This window comes from Bubalus kerabau, chromosome X (genome assembly GCF_029407905.1).
Source record: "Bubalus kerabau isolate K-KA32 ecotype Philippines breed swamp buffalo chromosome X, PCC_UOA_SB_1v2, whole genome shotgun sequence".
In the NCBI taxonomy this organism is placed as follows: Eukaryota; Metazoa; Chordata; class Mammalia; order Artiodactyla; family Bovidae; genus Bubalus; species Bubalus kerabau.
In genome coordinates, this window is record NC_073647.1 from 108,203,806 (window position 1) to 108,226,210 (window position 22,405).

Below are 22,405 nucleotides of genomic sequence, written 5' to 3' on the forward strand. Positions count from 1 at the left end.
CTTTGGCATTGCCTTTCTTTGGGATTGGAATGAAAACTGACATTTTCAAGTCCTACGGCCACTGTGGAGCTTTCCAAATTTGCTGGCATACTGAGTATAGAACTTTCACAGTATCATCTTTTAGGATTTGAAATAGCTCAACTGGAATTCCATCACCTCCATTAGCTGTGTTCATAGTGATGCTTCCTAAGGCCCACTTGACTTTGCATTCTAGGATGTCTGGCTCTAGGTGAGTGATCACACCATTGTGATTATCTGGATCATGAAGATCTTTTCTGTATAGTTCTTCTGTGTATTCTTGCCACCTCTTCTTAATATCTTCTGCTTCTGTTAGGTCCATACCATTTCTGTCCTTTATTGAGCCCATCTTTGCAAGAAATGTTCCCTTGGTATCTCTAATTTTCTTGAAGAGATCTCTAGTCTTTCCTATTCCATTGTTTTCCACTATTTCTTTGCATTGATCACTGAGGAAGGCTTTCTTATCTCTCCTTGTTATTCTTTGGAACTCTGCATTCAGATGGGCATATCTTTCCTTTTCTGCTTTGCCTTTTGCTTCTTTTCTTTTCTCGGCTATTTGTAAGGCCTCCTCAGACAACCATTTTGCCGGTTTGCATTTCTTTTTCTTGGGGATGGTCTTGATCACTGCCTCCTATACAATGTCACGGATCTCTGTCCATAGTTCTTCAGGCACTCTGTCTATCAGATTGAATCCTTTGCATCTATTTGTCACTTCCATTGTATTGTCCTAAGGGATTTCTGAAAGAGATGGGAATACCAGACCACCTGACCTGCCTCTTGAGAAAACTATATGCAGGTCAGGAAGCAACAGTTAGAACTGGACATGGAACAACAGATTGGTTCCAAATAGGAAAAGGAGTACATCAAGGCTGTATATTGTCACCCTACTTGTTTAATTTATATGCAGAGTACATCATGAGAAATGCTGGGCTGGAAGAAGCACAAGCTGGAATCAAGATTTCCAGGAGAAATATGAATAACCTCAGATATGCAGATGACACCACCGTTATGGCAGAAAGTGAAGAGGAACTAAAAAGCCTCTTGATGAAAGTGAAAGAGGAGAGTGAAATGTTGGCTTAAAGTTCAACATTCAGAAAACGAAGATAATGGCATCTGGTCCCATCACTTCATGGGAAATAGATGGGGAAACAGTGGAAACAGTGTCAGACTTTATTTTTCTGGGCTTGAAAATCACTGCAGATGGTGACTGCAGCCATGAAATTAAAAGACGCTTACTCCTTGGAAGGAAAGTTATGACCAACCTAGATAGCATATTGAAAAGCAGAGACATTACTTTGCCAACAAAGGTCCATCTAGTCAAGGTTATGGTTTTTCCAGTAGTCATGTATGGATGTGAGAGTTGGACTGTGAAGAAAGCTGACCGGCGAAGAATTGATGCTTTTGAACTGTGGTTTTGGAGAAGTCTGTTGAGCGTCCCTTGGACTGCAAGGAGATCCAACCAGTCTATTCTAAAGGTGATCAGTCCTCTGTGTTCATTGGAAGGACTGATGCTGAGGCTGAAACTCCAATACTTTGGCCACCTGATGTGGAAAACTAACTCATTTGAAAAGACCCTGATGCTGGGAAAGATGAAGGGCAGGAAGAGAAGGGGACAACAGAGGATGGGAAGGCTGGATGGCATCACCGACTCGATGGACATGAGTTTGAGTAAACTCTGGGAGTTGGTGATGGACAGGGAGGCCTGGTGTGCTGCAATTCATGGGGTCGCAGAGTCAGACATGACTGAACAACTAAACTGAACTGAACTGATACCTGAATGGTCTAGTGGTTTTCTGAATTTGGCAATAAGGAATTCATGATCTGAGCCATAGTCTGTTCCCAGTCTTGTTTCTGCTGACTGTATAGAGCTTCTCCTTCTTTGGCTGCAAATAAATAATCTATCTGATTTCGATATTGACCATCTGGTGATATCCATGTGCAGAGTCTTCTCTTGTGTTGTTGGAAGAGGGTGTTTGCTTTGACCAGCACATTCTCTTGGCCAAACTCTGTTAGCCTTTGCCATGCTTCACTCTGTACTCCAAGGTCAAATTTGCCCATTATTCCAGGTATTTCTTGACTTCCTCCTTTTGCATTCCAGTCCCCTATAATGAAAAGGACATCTTTTTTGGGTGTTAGTACTAGAAGGTCTTGTAGGTCTTCATAGAACCATTCAACTTTAGCTTCTTCAGCACTACTGGTCGGGGCACAGACTTGGATTACTATCATATTGAATGGTTTGCCTTGGAAACGAACAGAGATCGTTCTGTCGTTTTTGAGATTGCATCCATGTACTGCATTTCAGACTCTTTTGTTGACCATGATGGCTACTCCATTTCTTCTAAGGGATTCCCACCCACAGTAGTAGATAATATGGTCATCTGAGTTAAATTAACCCATTCCAGTCCATTTTAGTTCACTGATTCCTAGAATGTCGACATTCACTCCTGCCATCTCCTGTTTGACCACTTCCAATTTGTCTTGTTTCACTGACCTAACATTCCAGGTTACTATGTAATATTGCTCTTTATAGCATTGGACTTTACTTCCATCACCAGTCACATCCACAACTGGGTGTTGTTTTTGCTTTGACTCCATTTCTTCATTCTTTCTGTAATCATTTCACCACTGATCTCCAGTAGCATATTGGGCACCTTCCGACCCGGGGAGTTCATCTTTCAGTGTCCTATCTTTTTGCCTTTTCATACTGTTCATACTGTTCATGGGCTTCTCAAGGAAAGAATAAAAGAATAAAGCCTAGAGATAAATCCACGCATCTATGGACACCTTATCTTTGACAAAGGAGGCAAGAATATACAATGGAGAAAAGACAATCTCTTTAACAAGTGGTGCTGGGAAAACTGGTCACCCACTTGTAAAAGAATGAAACTAGAACACTTTCTAATACCATACACAAAAATAAACTCAAAGTGGATTAAAGATCTAAACGTAAGACCAGAAACTATAAAACTCCTAGAAGACAACATAGGCAAAACACTCTCTGACATAAATCACAGCAGGATCCTCTATGACCCACCTCCCAGAATATTAGAAATAAAAGCAAAAATAGACAAATAGGACCTAATTAAACTTAAAAGCTTCTGCACAACAAAGGAAACTATAAGCAAGGTGAAAAGACAGCCTTCAGAATGGGAGAAAATAATAGCAAACGAAGCAACTGACAAAGAATTAATCTCAAAAATATACAAGCAACGCCTGCAGCTCAATTCCAGAAAAATAATGACCCAATCAAAAAATGGGCCAAAGAACTAAACAGACATTTCTCCAAAGAAGACATACAGATGGCTAACAAACACATGAAAAGATGCTCAACATCACTCATTATCAGAGAAATGCAAATCAAAACCACAATGAGGTGCCATCTCACACTGGTCAGAATGGCTGCTATCCTAAAATCTACAAACAGTAAATGCTGGAGAGGGTGTGGAGAAAAGGGAACCCTCTTAGACTGTTGGTAGGAATGCAAACTTGTACAGCCACTATGGAGAACATTGTAGAGATTCCTTAAAAAACTGTAAATAGAACTGCCATATGACCCAGCAATCCCACTGCTGGGTAGGCATACACACTGAGTAAACCAGAATTGAAAGAGACGCGTGTACCCCAATGTTCATTGCAGCACTGTTTATAATAGCCAGGACACGGAAGCAACCTAGATGTCCATCAGCAGACGAATGGATAAGAAAGCTGCAGTACATATACACAATGGAATATTACTCAGCTGTTAAAAGGAATACATCTGAATTGGTTCTAATGAGGTGGATGAAACTGGAGCCTATTATACAGAGTGAAGTAAGTCAGAAAGAAAAACACCAATACAGTATATTAATGCATATATATAGAATTTAGAAAGATGGCAATGACGACCCTATATGCGAGACAGCAAAAGAGACACAGATGTATAGAACAATCTTTTGGACACTGTGGGAGAAGGTGAAGGTGGGATGATTTGAGAGAATAGCATTGAAATATGTATATTATCATATGTGAAACAGATCACCAGTCCAGGTTTGATGCATGAGATAGGGTGCTCAGGGCTGGTGTACTGGGATGACTCAGCACCTAGAGAAATGGGATTGGGAGGGAGGTGGGAGGGGTGTTCAGGATGGGGAACAGATGTACACCGATGGCTGATTCATGTCAATGTATAGCAAAAACCACTACAATACTGTTAAGTAATCAGTCTCCAATTAAAATAAATTTTAAAAAAAGAAAAAAATAAAGTTTAAGTAAAACATACTCTTACCATATGACCCAGAATTTCCATTGCTAGGTATTACAGTAGGGAAATGAAAACGTATTCATACAAAAACCTGTACAGAAATGTTTATAGAAGCTGTATTTGAACCATCAAAAATTGGAAACAACTGAAATATTCTCTAGGGGTGAAAGCATAAAGAAAATGACATAGAGTGACACAATATATACTATGGCAATAAAAAGGAACGAATTGTCCATAGATGCAACATTCAACAACTTAAAACAATCTCAAAGGCATTATTTTGAATGAAAAATGCCATTCTTAAAAGATTACATACTCTATGATTCCATTCACATACTATTCTCTAAAAGATATAGGTATGACAGAGAATAGACTGGTAGTTTCCAGGGATTAGGGATGAGTTTGGGTGTAATTATGAAGGGACAGCATGAGAAATTTCAGGGAAGGTTCAACTGTTCTGATCCTGATTGTGATATTGGCTACACAAATCTATACATGTTTTAAAAATCCATATAACCATACAAGTCAGTTTTATTGACTTTTAAATTTAAAATAGAACTGAAAAACCCAGAGGATAAGTATAAATGAAATTGTCAAAAATAAAACTAACTTATTTTCCTAACTTTTAGTTTCATTTCACAAGATAAAATCCCAGGTGAGCCGTTTTTTTCACTATTAATAATGAAACACTGTTGTTTCATATGGACGTACTTAAGTAGCCTTTTTCAGCACTCTTTTTCCTCCAATAAGCAAGACCTCCTTTATATTAAAATATACACTGAAAAAAAAGAGAGGGATATATGCCAGAGTGATAACTATGGCATGCTGTTTCTGGGTAATGAGAGTATAAGTGACATTTTCTAAATTCTGTAGAATGAGTTCATATAACTTTAATAATCAGTAGAAAAAAGGTAAAAAAAAAATCCTTTAAATCCAGGCCTAGTGATGTTTTCTAAAAGAAACTTTGGGGCTCTAGTCTGTAAGACGGGAGAAGATAAGCACCTAGGAGGAGAGAAGGCAGGCAGCACAAAAATGATCAAATCTGCTGGTGCTACTTGTGAAGTAAGAAAACTGGCCATTCTTAGGAAGGTGAAGGCTAGCTTACCTGAGACTGTTTGAAAACATCCTTCCCAACCACATCCAGGTTTGAGGGGTCTTTGATGGAACTAACATACTCAGAAACAGCTTTGATTACCACATCACAGGGAGGAAGAACCAGCTGATGAGCTCTGACCTAGAAGGAGATAAGCAAAGCACATTGATGTCTAAGATGGATCATTAAGAAAAAGGGTGAGATGGGGTGAGATACAGAATTCAAATTCAGTAAATCCACTGAGAGATAGTTATCATCTTTTCTTTAAATTAATTTCCCCCCAATTTTTAGTACAGAACACTTGGAATCAAGATTAAAAAGGATAAAGAAAGAAAAAAAAACCATATCAGCATAATCCCACACCAAAGATTACTGTTTACGGCACTACCATAATTAATCATGATAAATTGTCATGATACATTTTAGCTGTTTCCAAATTTCTGCTATTAAAGGTAATGTATGAATCATGTTTAGATCCTGATTTGAAGTAACCACAAAAAAGCTTTTGTAAGACAAGCAGGAAAATCTAAAAATGGATTAGATATTAAGATGATATCAAGAAATTATCATTAATTTTCTTAGGAGTAATAATGGCATTGTGCCTGCGTAAGAAAATGCTCATATGTTTTACAGATGCATATCAAAGAACGTGAGAGTGAAATAACTTGAGGACTGGCATCTGTTTTAAAATATATGAGTAAGAGCAACGACAACAACAAAAACTCAAGCAACTATGGCCACATGTTAACAACTACTGGCTATGGAAGATGTTACAGTGACAGCTAACTATATATTACTTTTTCTATTTTTGTGATGCTTGAAAATTTAAAATGTTATGGTGAAATGTAGGTATGACTTGTTGTCCACCTTCTAATTATCTAATTACATGTTTTCTAGAATGATAATTGTTACGTAAAAGGCTATCAACTTCTTAAAAGCTTTTCAGTTCAGTTTACTTCAGTAGCTCAGTCATGTCCTTGCATACACATGTCGTGTTTTTGTGACCCCATGGACTGCAGCATGCCAGGCTTTCCTATCCATCACCAACTCCTGGAGCTTACTCAAACTCATGTCCATCAAGTCAGTGATGCCATCCAACCATTTCATCTTCTGTCGTCCCCTTCTCCTCCCGCCTTCAATCTTTTCCAGCATCAGTGTCTTCAAATGAGTCAGCTCTTCGCATCAGGTGGCCAAAGTATTGGAGCTTCAGGTTCACCATCAGTCCTTCCAATGAATATTCAGGACTTATTTCCTTTAGTTTGATCTCCTTGCTGTCCAAGGGACTCTCAAGAGTCTTCTCCAACACCACAGTTCAAAAGCATCAATTCTTTGGCACTCAGCTTTCTTTATGGTCCAACTCTTACATCCATACATGACTACTGGAAAAACCATAGCTTTGACTAGATGGACCTTTGTCGGCAAAGTAATGCCTCTGCTTTCTAATATGCTGTCTAGGTTTGTCATAACTTTTCTTTCAAGGAGCAAGCATCTTTTCATTTCATTGCTGCAGTCACCGTCTGCAGTGATTTTGGAGCCCAAGAAAATAGTCTGTCATGTTTCCATTGTTTCCCCATCTATTAGCCATGAAGTAATGGGACCGGATGCCATGATCTTAGTTTTTTGAATGTTGAGTTTTAAGCCAGCTTTTTCACTCTTGTCATTCACTTCCATCAAGAGGCTCTTTAGTGCCTCTTTGCTTTCTGCCATGCAGGTGATGTCATCTGCATATCTGAGGTTATTGATATTTCTCCCAGCAATCTTGATTCCAGCTTGTGCTTCTTCCAGCCCAGCGTTTCTCATGATGTACTCTGCATTTAAGTTAAATAAGCAGGGTGACAATATACAGCCTTGATGTACTCCTTTTCCTATTTGGAACCAGTCTGTTGTTCCATGTCCAGTTCTAACTGTTGCTTCCTGACCTGCATACAGATTTCTCAAGAGGCAGATCAGGTGGTCTGGTATTCCCATCTCTTTTAGAATTTTCCACAGTTTATTGTGATCCACACAGTCAAAGGCTTTGGCATAGTCAATAAAGCAGAACTAGTTGTTTTTCTGGAACTCTCTTGCTTTTTTGATGACCCAGTGGATGTTGGCAATTTGATCAGAGCTGTACAAGAGGGCCAGACAGCATAGGGCTTTGTAGGCCATGGTAAAGATTAGGTGAGTGATATGAAGAGCCATTAGAGAATTTTAAAAAGAGAAGTGACATGATTTTAGTCAGTTTTTAAAATGACTCTGGCTGTTGTACTGGGAATAGATTTGGGGCTGGGGGTGAGAGGTATTGGGACATGAAATAGTGAAAGCAGAAGACCAATAGTTAGTAAAGTGGTATAATAATCCAGGCAAGAATGATGGCTTGCCCAAGGTAGTAGCTATGAAAATGGTGAGAAGTGGATATATTTTGAAGGAAGAACTGATGGTATTTCCTGACCAGAGGAGAGGTGGAGCATGAGTAAGAGAGACGTCAAGGATGACGCCAAGCCTTTCAGACTGAGCAACTAGGAGGATGAAGTTGCTGTTAATGAAAATTAGGGAAGGCTGTGGAAAGGAACAGGTTTAGGGGAAAGATCAGAGGTTTCCATTTGGATGTGTTTCTTTGACATGTTTAGTAGGCTATTAGATATTGGGAGCTAGAGTTCAAATGCGAGATCAAAGCTGGAGACATATATTTAGGAGTCATTAATGGACATATAGTATTTAAAGTCATGACCCCAGATGAGATCAATCACCAAGGCAGTGTGTGTGGATAGAAGAGAGAAAGGACTGAAGATAGAACTCTGGGACACTCCAAAGTTAAGTACATAAGACAAGAAAACAGCAAAGGAGACAGAAGCAGCAGCCAGTGAAGTAGGTAGGATTACAAGAGAATAGGGTCCTTAAAGCCAAGTGAATAACATGTTCTCAGAGAGTGAGCAAGTGGGTCATATACTGCTGATTAGTCAAGCAAGATGAAAACAGAGCTAGCCATTAGATTTATTAACATCACAGTCACTGGTTACTGTTCAAAGCAATTTCAGCACAGCAAAGTGAAGAGAGAAGAGGGAAAGGGGATAGTAAACAGCTCAAACATAGGCAACTCTCTAGAAGAGTTTGCTAAAAGGGAAGAAGAAATATGGAGCAGTAGCTTGGGTGGAGGGAGTAAAATCAAGAGCAGGTTTTATTTTTTCTGATGGATGCATGCTTATGCATCTGATGGGAAAGAGCCAATGAGAGAGGGAAAATGATGTGGGAGAAAGAGGGGAGAACTTCTGAAGTGATGTCCTTAAGTTAGCAAGGAGGCATGGATTTAGCATAAAAGCAGAAGGGTTGGCCTAAGACAGGAACAATGATAAGTCATCCAAGGCAGGCAGAGCATGCAGGTGAGAAGTTGAAAGGGTGGGACCTGGTGGAAGTTTTGCTCCCATTGCTTCAATTTTCTGAGTGAAATAGGAAGCCAGGTCATGAGCTGAGAATGAGCAAGGAAGGAGAATTAGAGGCTTGAGGAGAGAAGGAAAGATGTGAAATAGACATCTAGGAGAGTGAAAGGATTAGGGAAGTGTAATACCACCACCAACTTATACTACCACAAGAAGTATATGACAGCACCAGTCTCAATACAGCCTTGACAGGAGTGGGTAGACTAATCTTTCAATATTTTCTAAACTGTTAGGTTAAAAAAAAATCACACTACTCATTTAATTTGCATGTCTGATCACTAGTGAGGTTTAACACCTAGTCATATTATTGGCCACTCTAGTTCCTCTTTTGTGAATTGTCTGCTTCTTTCCTTTGCTCATTTTTTTATTTACTAGCGTATTAGTATTAATATTTTTCTTCATAGGTTTGTATGAATACTTAAGATAATAAGGGTGTGAGATAGTAGAAAACATATATTGTTCTCTGACTGCAGTTCCTGGCATGCTGCTGCTGCTGCTAAGTTGCTTCAGTCATGTCCGACTCTGTGCGACCCCACAGACAGCAGCCCACCAGGCTCCCCCATCCCTGGGATTCTCCAGGCAAGAACACTGGAGTGGGTTGCCATTTCCTTCTCCAATGCATGAAAGTGAAAAGTGAAAGTGAAGTCGCTCAGTCGTGTCCAACTCTTCGCAACCCCATGGACTGCAGCCTACCAGGCTCCTCCATCCATGGGATTTTCCAGGCAAGAGTACTGGAGTGGGTTGCCATTGCCTTCTCCAGTTCCTGGCATAGAGCACCTAAAATCTTTGTAATTTCCTAGGTGGTAAGAGCACTCCTGTGCTCAGGATCCTCCCAGACCTCATCCTATGTATCTCTTCATCTGGCTGTTCATCTGCATCCTTTATCATACCCTTTAATAAACTGATACATGTAAGTATGTATTTCCCTGAGTTCTATGAGGTGCTTTAACAAATTTATTGAACCCGAGAAGGGAGTTGTTGAAACCTCAAAACTATAGCTAGTTGGTTAGTAAGAAGCACACGTGACAACCTGGGCTTGCACCTGCTATCTGAAAGTGTGTGGGGGGTGGGGTGGTCCTTGGAATTGAGTCCTGAACCTGTGCAATCTGACACTATCTCCAGGTAGTAGTGTTAGAATTGAGTTAAATTGTAGGATACCCAGCTAGTATCACAGAAGATTGTTTGGTGCGAGGAAAACTCACATGTTTAGTGACTAGAAGTGTCAAAAATGAAGTACTCTATGTGACAGTGGTAGTAGTGTGAGAGAGAGGAACACACAGGGAAAAACGACACAGGGGGGGATAACTAGATTTTTCCCTATACATTAGGTAGAAAACTGAGTTTCTCCTTTTCAACCATAATTATAATTTCAACTATAATTATAATTTTTTTCTAAGTATCTGAAATAATTTAAGCCTAATGAAAGATTTACTCTATCAAAATTCCAATCAAAACGTGATGTCCTCTAGGCATGGATGCACAGGCAGGAAATGGGGCACATTACCTTAAGTGATGCAAGGGGATGTTCTGGTCCCAAGAGGCTCCAGTGAAAAGCAGCCAGGTCCTCATCTGGGAGAATGTGATTACCTATAAAGTATATCTGTCATTTATTGACTGTACAAATGTTTTCTTAGAATCTCCAGGCCATGAAGGGACTTTGGGGAAAAAAGACAATCAAATAATTCATACATATCTATGTTCTTAATTTAACAACTACAGTAACTATGTTTGATTATCTACTATGAATCACATACATTATATATATCATCTTTATAATAACTGTGTATGGTAATATTATCTCCATTTTTATAGATAGGAAAACAGGTTTGAGCAAGTCTCTTGACTTTACCCAAGGTGTCACATCTAATAAGTGCCCACACCAGGCTAAGAATCTAGGACTGTCTGGCTCCAAAGTACATACTATTTTCTGTCACCTGGTTATGCTGCCTTTTATAATAATAGCCACCAACTGCTGACTGCCTACTAAGTGCTGGGCATTTTATATATCTTATTTCATTTAATCTTATCAATAACACTGTGAGGTATTATTATTCCATTTCACAGATGAGGAAACTGAAACCAGGAGGTGTAACTTCAGTGATTTGTCCAAGGCCTAATTCCAAAACTTGTGCTGACTCCACTAGATTGCTGCTGCTGCTGCTGCTGCTAAGTCGCTTCAGTCATGTCCGACTCTGTGCGACCCCATAGATGGCGGCCCACCAGACTCCCCCGTCCCTGGGATTCTCTAGGCAAGAACACTGGAGTGGGTTGCCATTTCCTTCTCCAATGCATGAAAGTGAAAAGTGAAAGTAAAGTCGCTCAGTCGCGTCCGACTCTTAGCGACCCCATGGACTGCAGCCTACCAGGCTCCTCTGTCCATGGGATTTTCCAGGCAAGAGTACTGGAGTGGGGTGCCATTGCCTTCTCCAGACTCCACTAGATTATCCAAGCTCAAATCCTTTGGGATTATAAACAGAGGTCACACCTGAGACAAGATATTAACTTTCATGCTGTCAGTACTTGGAAAACTAAATCAAACATAATCAACAGTCTGCAGTAACTTTGAAATACATTTTTTAAAGAAAAACTGATAGATGGATATAAAGACAGATATACTATAAAGCAAGTTTAGCAAAATGTTATTGGCAGAATACAGGTGGTAGAAACAGGATTTTCAGAGCAAATTCTTGCAGTTTTGCTGTACTTTTGGGAATTTTCATAATAAAATGTTAGCACAAGAGAAACAAAAAGAAAAATATGCAGAATGATTTGTGTTCTTGATCTAAAGTTAAACAGTGGGGAAGAGATGCTAATGCTCTGAGTGGGAAACCAAAGTTGCCTAGGGCTAGTAAGATATTTGGCCTAAGACAGTACTCTGCATAAAATACTTACAGAATGTAATGAAAGAAAAAGTTTTATAAGAATCAAAATAATATTCTGGAATATCCTGTATTAATTAATAATAAAACATGCTGAGTTTCTAGTAAGAAGCCCCAAAGCACAGTGTTTGGTGTGCAAAGTTTCAGAAGATAAATCCAACAGTGATAACCATTGCTCTGGTTTTCATCTCTTAACACTGAAAGAGGGAACTTACATGATCATTAGAGTCTGTTCTTTGGACCACCTACCTAGCAGTGCAGCAAATATGGGAAAATTCATCCGCTTCAGGCCTAGCTGCTTGGCCACCTCCTGCATCAGAAACTGGTTGGTGGTGAGGTTCTTTCCATTCCAGCTCAGCTTCAGAGCATGGGAACTATAGTAAGATGGAATATTGTAGAGCGCATACTCGGAGTCATGGGCAAGAAGACCATGGAAGCCATTTTCCCTGAAGAAAGCCACCACTTCCAAATGGTGGTCTTCAAGGCTCTGAAAGACCTAGGAGGGAAAAAGAGAACACGTCATGCAACAAAAGCTGACCTATATTTGTTTAAAAGTCAGAAAGGCTAGAAACTGAATTTTATAGTTTGTTGAAATTTAAGACTATATAAAACTAAAAAGGGCTTCCCTGGTAACTCAGCTGGTAAAGAATCTGCCTGCAATGCAGGAGACACCAGTTTGATTACTGGGTTGGAAGTTCCCCTGGAGAAGGGGTAGGCTACCCACTTCTGTATTTTTGGGCTTCCCCAGTGGCTCAGCTGGTAAAGAATCTACCTGCAATGCAGGAGATCTGGGTTGGATCCCTGGGTTGGGGAGATCCCCTGCAGTAGGGCATGGCAACCCACTCCAGTACTCTTGCCTGGAGAATCCCCATGGACAGAGGAGCCTGGCGGGCTACAGTCCACGGTGTCACAAAGAGTCAGACACTACTAAGCACAGCACAACACAAGGCTGAACAAAATACTCTTAAAATAAAGAAAGCCTCTCCTAGCCTAAACTGGATTATTCCTGTAAACACAGGCAGCATTATCCATTTGTTCATTCAAATGACCAGTTTTTTGACTCCCCTGCATGGAACTATGGCCTGAAGCTCTTTAAAAGAATATTGAAATTAACATGGTTTATAATATTTAAGTTTTTACTTTAATAATAGATGAGAACTTTGTTAGAAAGATAATAAAGCTATTATATACTGCTTAGTACCTTCTATATACTGTGTGTGCTTTACATATATTATCTCATCAACAGAACAATCAAGGACAAGGCAGATATAAATGAAAAAACATACAAGTGGAAACAGACATAGAAAGGTTAAATAACATATAACTAGAGCCTGAATCTAAGTTCATCTAACTCTTTTTATAAAATCCCTGCTCTTTTTCTTAGGAGCACCTTGGCCCACAGGGCACCTAAATGGGGTACTTCCAACAGTTAGAAGTCAGAAACTTCACTCTATTTTAGAAATGGAAAAACTAAGGGTGTGAGAGGTTGGCTGCCCCCAAAGTTGCATAATGAGGGTGTATACACAGGTATACAAACCCAAGCTGATCTGACTCTAGAATGCACACTTCCCATTCTACCAGGCTTCTTCCTGGAGAGCACTATTTTTAATGTAATAGAGGCAGACTGTTAAGTGCCCTTCTTGTGCACACATCTATTGCTCTACATAAAGGATACTAAAGTGATTTGCATACTGGTTCTGCCATACTAAGTTCCTTGACTGCAGAAACTTTATAATCTCTGTATTCCTGGCTCCCACATAAGATCTTATGCACTGCAGTATGAATAATAGTTACTAACAGATACTGAACGTATACTATGTGCTAAGTAATGTTCCAATTACTTTACATGTATTAATTCATTTCATACTCAAAACAATCCAATGAGGCCATAACTATTATTATTATCTCCATTTTACATCTCTAAGGTCACACAGCTGGAAGGAATAAAGCCTGGAGTTTGTCTCCAGAGCCTACAGACCTCAATAATTTTGTTGAACTCAATTGACTTAATTTTTAATTTAAGTTTTAGAGGAATGTTAGTTCTGGCGGAGAAGGCAATGGCAACCCACTCCAGTGTTCTTGCCTGGAGAATCCCAGGGACGGGGGAGCCGGTTGGGCTGCCGTCTATGGGGTTGCACAGAGTCGGACGCGATTGAAGCGACTTAGCAGCAGCAGCAGCAGTTCTTCTGGAGTCTGACAGGAGTTTCAATGCATTAAGCTTTCTCTAAGCTATGGAAAGAGGCTCTAGTTGCAGTACAGAGCCATGTCACATATTAAGTCACAGCAGAGGGAGGGACACTGGTAAGCAAATAACAAAGCAAGGTCTGTATTTATTTGATATCCAGGCAAAGGAAGCAAAAAACCTTACTTTGCGCCACAACATATTTACAATTAACTCCAGATGGGTCTGGGTAGGAGTACAGTTTTGGGCTGTCCCCTGGTGACCGTTTCTTCCAGCATATACCTCTCATACCAGTCACTGACTGAGCATCTATCTACATTGTATCAGGCATAGTGCTGACTGTGATACGTTCTTTCTCATCATAAAAACCTGACTATGTTGGCATTATAAGTCCTGTGGTTCTGGTAAGGAAACTGAGGCTCAGAGAAGTGATGTGGCATGTTCAGGGCTACAGAGCTGGGAAACAGGAACACAGATAAGACTGACACCAAAGCCCATGGTCTTTCTACAACAACACATTACCTTTAACTGGTGTGCAGTTGATTATGCCACCATCCAAGTGATTTCAGCCCTAGAAAGTCAAAGACTAGTGATCTTTAACAAATCTGATGGCTCTCATAAGGAATATAAATCACAATCACCTGGAAAGCATTTTCAAAATCTACAAACCTGTGCCTCACCTCAGATCTGCTGAAACAATCTCCTGAATGTGACTGGAATGCCTATATTCCAAAACTAGCTTCCAGTAGGTTCTGATGCACACTCCTAATTAAGAACCATTGAGCTAATCTAATTACTCATTAAAAAAAAGTTGTATTGAGGTATAACTGACATACAGAATTATTACACATTTAAAGTGAAAGCGAAAGTCACTCAGTCATATCCGACTCTTTGTGACCCCATGGACTAACAGTCCATGGAATTCTCTAGGCCAGAATACTGGAGTGGGTAGCCTTTCCCTTCTCCAGGGGATCTTCCTAACCCAGGGATTGAACCCAGGTCTCCCAAATGAGAGAGTCACTTCCTAGGCAGGTTGATAAGAAGTCTAGGGGTCCCCAAGGAGGGACGGGTCTGGAATTCTCAAGGAGGAAGAAAGGACAAACTTTTTTTCCTCTACATTCCTTAGGATTATATAACAATAATGTATCCTGCCTGAGAACAGTCTCTGGATTAAACCTTCTGGCTAATCCTGTTATCTTAAAATGTAAATTATGGGAGTAGGTCTGGTCTTTACAAGGATTATATAACAATAATGTATCGTGCCTGAGGACAGTCTCTGGATTAAACCTTCTGGCTAATCCTGTTGTCTTAAAATGTAAATTATAGGAGTAGGTCTGGTCTTTACAAGGACTATATAACAATAATGTATCCTGCATGAGGACAGTCTCTGAATTAAACCCTCTGGCTAATCCTGTTATCTTAAAATGTAAATTATGGGAGTAGGTCTGGTGAGGTCTTTACAGTTCAGTTCAGTTGCTCAGTCCTGTCCCACTCTTTGCAACCCCATGAATCCCAGCACAGGACAGCCAGGCCTCCCAGTCCATCACCAACTCCCGGAGTTCACTCAAACTCATGTCCATCGAGTCGGTGATGCCATCCAGCCATCTCATCCTCTGTCGTCCCCTTCTCCTCCTGCCCCCAATCCCTCATAGCATCAGAGTCTTTTCCAATGAGTCAACTCTTAACATGAGGTGGCCAAAGTATTGGAGTTTCAGCTTTAGCATCAGTCCTTCCAATGAACACCCAGGACTGATCTCCTTTAGGATGGACTGGTTGGATCTCCTTACAGTCCAAGGGACTCTCAAGAGTCTTCTCTAACACCACAGTTCAAAAGCATCAATTCTTCAGTGCTCAGCTTTCTTCACAGTCCAACTCTCACATCCATACATGACTACTGGGAAAACCATAGCCTTGACTAGATGGACCTTGTTGGCAAAGTAATGTCTCTGCTTTTGAATATGCTATCTCGGTTGGTCATAGCTTTTCTTCCAAGGAGTAAGCGTCTTTTAATTTCATGGCTGCAGTCACCATCTGCAGTGATTTTGGAGCCCCAAAAAATAAAGTCTGCCACTGCTTCCACTGTTTCTCCATCTATTTCCATTGAAGTGATGGGACCAGATGCTATGATCTTAGTTTTCTGAATGTTGAGCTTTAAGCCAACTTTTTCACTCTCCTCCTTCACCTTCATCAAGAGGCTTTTTAGTTCCTCCTCACTTTCTGCCATAAGGGTGGTGTCATCTGCATATCTGAGGTTATTGATATTTCTCCCGGCAATCTTGATTCCAGCTTGTGCTTCTTCCAGCCCAGCATTTCTCATGATGTACTCTGCTGCTGCTGCTAAGTCGCTTCAGTCGTGTCTGACTCTGTGCGACCCCATAGACGGCAGCCCAACAGGCTTCCCTGTCCCTGGGATTCTCCAAGCAAGAACACTGGAGTGGGTTGCCATTTCCTTCTCCAGTACATGAAAGTGAAAGTGAAGTTGCTCAGTCGTGTCCGACTCTAGCGACCCCATGGACTGCAGCCTACCAGGCGCCTCCGTCCATGGGATTTTCTAGGCAAAAGTACTGGAGTGGGGTGCCATTGCCTTCTCCAGATGTACTCTGCATATAAGTTAAATAAGCAGGGTGACAGTATACAGCCTTGATGTACTCCTTTTCCTATTTGGAACCAGTCTGTTGTTCCACGTCCAGTTCTAACTATTGCTTCCTGACCTGCATACACGTTTCTCAAGAGGCAGATCAGGTGGTCTGGTATTCCCATCTCTTTCAGAATTTTCCACAGTTTATTGTGATCCACACAGTCAAAGGCTTTGGAATAGTCAATAAGGCAGAAATAGATGTTTTTCTGGAACTCTCTTGCTTTTTCAATGACCCAGTGGATGTTGGCAATTTGATCTCTGATTCCTCTGCCTTTTCTAAAACCAGCTTGAACATCAGGAAGTTCACGGTTCATGTATTGCTGAAGCCTGGCTTGGAGATTTTGAGCATTACTTTATTAGCATCTGAGATGAGTGCAGTTGTGCGGTAGTTTGAACATTCTTTGGGATTGCCTTTCTTTGGGATTGGAATGAAAACTGACCTTTTCCAGTCCTGTGGCCACTGCTGAGTTTTCCAAATTTGCTGGCATATTGAGTGCAGCACTTTCACAGCATCATGTTTCAGGATTTGAAATAGCTCAACTCGAATTCCATCACCTCCACTAGCTTTATTCATAGTGATGCTTTCTAAGGCCCACTTGACTTCACATTCCAGGATGTCTGGTCTTTACAACCTCCAGACATTCTTTTGATTCACTGTAGAGTATATAACTCCACTGCTAACACTAGCAAGTGGGTACTCTTTCTGCCCCCTTCTGATGCCTATGTCAGAAGCTTTCTCTATCTCCTTTATACTTTAATAAAACTTTATTACACAAATGCTCTGAGTGATCAAGCCTCGTCTCTGGTCCCAGATTGAATTCCTCTCTTCCGGAGGCCAAGAATCCCGGCATCTTTTCATGGTTCAGCAACAACCTTTCACACATTACAGGTGGATTCTTTACCATCTGAGCCACAAAGGAAGCCCAAGAATACTGGAGTGGGTAGCCTATTCCCAGATCTTCCTGACCTGGGAATCGAACAGGGGTCTCCTACATTTCAGGCAGATTCTTTAAAAACTGAGCTATAATTAAAGTGCACATCAAAGTGATATGATATACATATGCCCAATGACTCATTTTGCTGCTTAAGCAACTAGCCCCCTAGAAAAGATAGATGACTTGACATGGTTATCTAGTTAATCTGTAGCAGAACCAAGATTAGAACAAAAGTCTCATGATGCCAGGTATAAAACTTCCTTCACTACATATTCTGGGGTAAATAATGGAAAACAAGAGAACAATAATATCATAATTCCCCAGCACCCTACTCCTACCAGGCTAGTTTCCTAGCTACCCTTCTCCAAGATTACTGTTTCCTTTTCTTTGCTCCCTTGGTTTCCCTGCCTAGAATACCACACTGCCTCTCTTTTCCAATGTTCCAAATACTTTCCATAGGCCCCCTCTTACATGATTTCTTTCCTCTTAACTCTTACAGCACTGAGACAGTTGACACCGTCAAGGAAGTAACTCAACAATATCATCACCTGCCAAGTTGTAAGACCACAGATTCCTTGTTACTCTCATGTGTATCCTTCACAGTCCTAACGAACACTTAGAAAGGACATAGAGCTGGGGTTGACAGAATAGCAAAGAAAGGCCTACACAGGTTGTAAAAAGGGAAAGCAGCCCTGGCAAATAACAGGGCACCATCATCTGAGTATTTGACTTCAACAATTGATGTACCAGTGTCACTGGGAAAAGTCTTCCTAGACCGCAGGTTATTTAGATATCAAGTAGCAAAGTAATATTAGGTATCAACTGAGTACCTACTATGTACCAGGCACTGTTCCAAGTACACCTCATGTCTATTAACCTTTCAATAACATCATGATGCATTATTATCTCCCTTTTACAGATGACAGAATAACAAGGCTCAGAGGTTGAAGAACTCGACCAAAGTCACACAGCTAAAAAATGAAGCTAGCCAATATGCACATGAAAAGATGTTCAACATCATTAGTTATTAGAGAAATGCCAATCAAAAAACCACAATGAGAAACCAATTAAGACATACTAACATGGTTATAATTTTTAAAATGTAAAATAACAACAGTGTGGAGAAACTGGAATCCTCCATACATTGTTCGTAGAAGTGTAAAATGGTGCAGTCACTTTGGAAAACAGTCTGGGAGTTCCTCAAATGGCTAATATGGGGTTATTACACGATCCAATAATTGCACTCACAGATGTATATATACAAGAGAATTAAAAACATACATTCAAACAAAAACTTGTACGTGTTTGTAGAATTATTCACAAAAGTAAAAAATGGAAACAACCCAAATGTTCATCAACTAATAAACAGATAAACAAAAGAGTATATTAATAAGAGGGAATGTTATTCAACCATAAAAAGGAATGAAATGCTGATTCATGCTACAACATGAATGCATCTTGAAAAAATTATAAAGTGAAAGCAGCCAAATACATATTAAAAAAAAATTTATTTGGTTGCTCCAGGTCTTAGTTAATATACTTGGAATCGTTAGTTGTGGTATACGGGATCTACTTCCCTGACTGGGTATTGAATCCTGGTCCCCTACTTTTTCAGTGTAGCATCTTAGCCACTGAACCACCAGGGAAGTCCCACAAACAGACTTTTATTTCCAATAAATTGTCCAGTATTGGAAATATACAAAGATGGAAAGATAGTGGTTGCCAGGGACTGGAGGAAGGAGAATTGGAGAATGACTGCTAGCAGATACTGGGTTTCCTTTTGGGGATGATAAAAAGACTCCTGGAATTTGATAGTGGTAATAGTTGCACAATTCTGTGAAGTAACTAAATGACACTGAATCGTATACTTTAAAATGGTGAGTTTTATGGTGTGTAAATTATATCTCAGTTTTTTAAAAGTGGAGTTAGGATTAAAATTTAGCTCTGCCCACAAATCCTAAGCTCACTAACTCACTTTAAAAGCTTTTGATTATGGAAAATTGCAAAACAGAAAGGTAAGGAGACTAGCATAATGAACCTTCATGACACCATTATCCAGTTTCATATATCAATGTTAAGTCATTCTTCTTTCATCTGCTTTCTTTTGTATGGCATTTTTTAAATATAAGTTTTTACTGTGATAAGAAAAATCACACAACATAAAATTTACCATCTTAAACCATTTTTTGAAGTGTATAATTCAGTGATAAATATACTCACCTTGAGACAGAGCTCTAGAACTTTTTCAACTTAAAAGTCTGAAACTTTATACCCATTAAACAACTCCCATTCCCCCTGCCTCAGCCCCCGGCAATCACTTTTCTACTTTCTGTTTCTATGAATTTTACTACTATTTGGGGGCAGTCATACAGTATTTGTCCTTTTGTGACTGGCTTATTTCAACTTAATGCTTTCAAGGTTCATCCACGTTGTAGCATGTAGTAAGATTTTATTCCTTTTAAGGATGAACAATATTCCATTGTATGTATATACATCTTCTTTATCAATGGACATTTAGGTTGCTTCCATTTCTTGGCTATTGTGAATAGTGCTGCTATGAACATGGGTGTGCAAATATACCTTTGAGAGTCTGCTTTCAGTTCTTCTGGATAAAGACCTAGAAGTGGAATTGCTGGATCATATGGCGATTCTATTTTTAATTTTTAAAGGAAACTCTATATTGTTTTTCATAGTGGTTGCATTGTTTGAGGTGCCTGTCAACAGTGCACAAGGGTTCCAATTTCTCTACGTCACCAACACCTATTTTCCTTTTTTAAATAGTAGTTATCTTAATGAGTATGAAGTAATAGCTCACTGTGGTTTTGATTTGCACTTTTCCAATGATTGGTGATATTGATCATCTTTTCATATGATCACTGGTCATTTCTGGTACACTTGAAAGTAAGTTTCAGATATCAAATGACCTCTAAATACTTCATTATATATCTGTAACAGAGACTTAAAAATGACAGACACACTATTATTTCACTGAATAAAATTAACAAGAGTTTTTTAATAATACCCTGTCTCAAGGAGTTCTCTGGTGGCCTAGTGGTTAAGATTCCAGGCTTTCACTGCCATGGCTGAGATTCAATCCCTGGTCAGGGAACTGAGTTCCCAAAAGCAGCATGGAGGGCCTAGAGGAGCTATTCCACATTCAAGGTCAGAAGGGGCGGCGGTGAGGAGATATCCCTTGTCCAAAGTAAGGAGCAGCAGCTACGCTTTGCTGGAGCAGCCATGAAGAGATACCCCACGCCCAAGGTAAGAGAAAACCAAGTAAGACGGTAGGTGTTGCAAGAGGGTATCAGAGGGTAGACACACTGAAACCATACTCACATAAAACTAGTCAGTCTAATCACACTAGGACCACAGCCTTGTCTAACTCAATGAAACCTAAGCCATGTCCATGGGGCCACCCAAGACAGGTGGTTCATGGTGGAGAGGTCTGACTGAATGTGGTCCACTGGAGAAGGGAATGGGAAATCATTTCAGTATTCTTGCCTTGAGAACCCCACGAACAGTATGAAAAGGCAAAATGATAGGATACTGAAAGAGGAACTCCCCAGGTCAGTAGGTGCCCAATATGCTACTGGAGATCAGTGGAGAAATAACTCCAGAAAGAATGAAGGGATGGAGCCAAATCAAAAACAATACCAAGTTGTGGATGTGACTGGTGATAGAAGCCAGGTCCGATGCTGTAAAGAGCAAAATTGCATAGGAACCTAGAATATCAGGTCCATGAATCAAGGCAAATTGGAAGTGGTCAAACAAGAGATGGCAAGAGTGAACGTCGACATTCTAGGAATCAGCGAACTAAAATGGATTGGAATGGGTGAATTTAACTCAGATGACCATATATCTACTACTGTGGGCAGGAATCCCTCAGAAGAAATGCAGTAGCCATCATGGTCAACAAAAGTCTTCGAAATGCAGTACTTGGATGGAATCTCAAAAACGACAGAATGATCTCTGTTCATTTCCAAGGCAAACCATTCAATATCACAGTAATCCAAGTCTATGCCCCAACCAGCAACGCTGAAGAAGCTGAAATTGAATGGTTCTATGAAGACGTACAAGAACTTTTAGAACTAACACCCAAAAAAGATGCTTTTGTCATTATAGGGGACTGGAATGCAAAAGTAGGAAGTCAAGAAAAACCTGGAGTAACAGGCAAATTTGGCCTTGGAATACGGAATGAAGCAGGGCAAAGATGAATAATAGAGTTTTGCTAAGAAAATGCACGGGTCATAGCAAACACCCTCTTCCAACAACACAAGAGAAGACTATACAAATGGACATCACCAGATGGTCAACACAGAAATCAGACTGATTATATTCTTTGCAGCCAAAGATGGAGAAGCTCTATACAGTCAGCAAAAACAAGACCAGGAGCTGACTGTGGCTCAGACCATGAACTCCTTATTGCCAAATTCAGACTTAAATTGAAGAAAGTAGGGAAAACCACGAGACCATTCAGCTATGACCTAAATCAAATCCCTTATGATTATACAGTGGAAGTGAGAAATAGATTTAAGAGCCTAGATCTGATAGATAGAGTGCCTGATGAGCTATGGAATGAGGTTCGTGACATTGTACAGGAGACAGGGATCAAGACCATTGCCATGGAAAAGAAATGCAAAAAAGCAAAATGGCTGTCTGGGGAGGCCTTACAAATAGCAGTGAAAAGAAGAGAAGTGAAAAGCAAAGGAGAAAAGGAAAGATATAAACATCTGAATGCAGAGTTCCAAAGAATAGCAAGAAGAGATAAGAAAGCCTTCTTCAGCGATCAATGCAAAGAAATAGAGGAAAACAACAGAATGGGAAAGACTAGGGATCTCTTCAAGAAAATCAGAAATACCAAAGAAACATTTCATGCAAAGATGGGCTCGATAAAGGACAGAAATGGTATGGACCTAACAGAAACAGAAGATATTAAGAAGAGATGGGAAGAATACACAGAAGAACTGTACAAAAAAGATCTCTATGGCCCAGATAATCACGATG

General features: G+C 40.1%; 1 protein-coding gene across 6 annotated transcripts in view; it reads right to left on the reverse strand.

Annotated features, from left to right (window-relative positions):
• The window catches only part of FAM120C (family with sequence similarity 120 member C), a 133,083-nt gene that overhangs the window by 72,045 nt on the left and 38,633 nt on the right, over positions 1-22,405 (reverse strand). For all 6 annotated transcript variants that reach the window (XM_055565768.1, XM_055565769.1, XM_055565767.1 and 3 more), the window contains exons 2-4: positions 11,896-12,142; positions 10,272-10,354; positions 5,364-5,492 (exon numbers count right to left, since the gene is read on the reverse strand). In XM_055565768.1, coding sequence (XP_055421743.1) covers positions 5,364-5,492; positions 10,272-10,354; positions 11,896-12,142 — 459 coding nt within the window. The remainder of the gene's footprint in view (positions 1-5,363; positions 5,493-10,271; positions 10,355-11,895; positions 12,143-22,405) is intronic.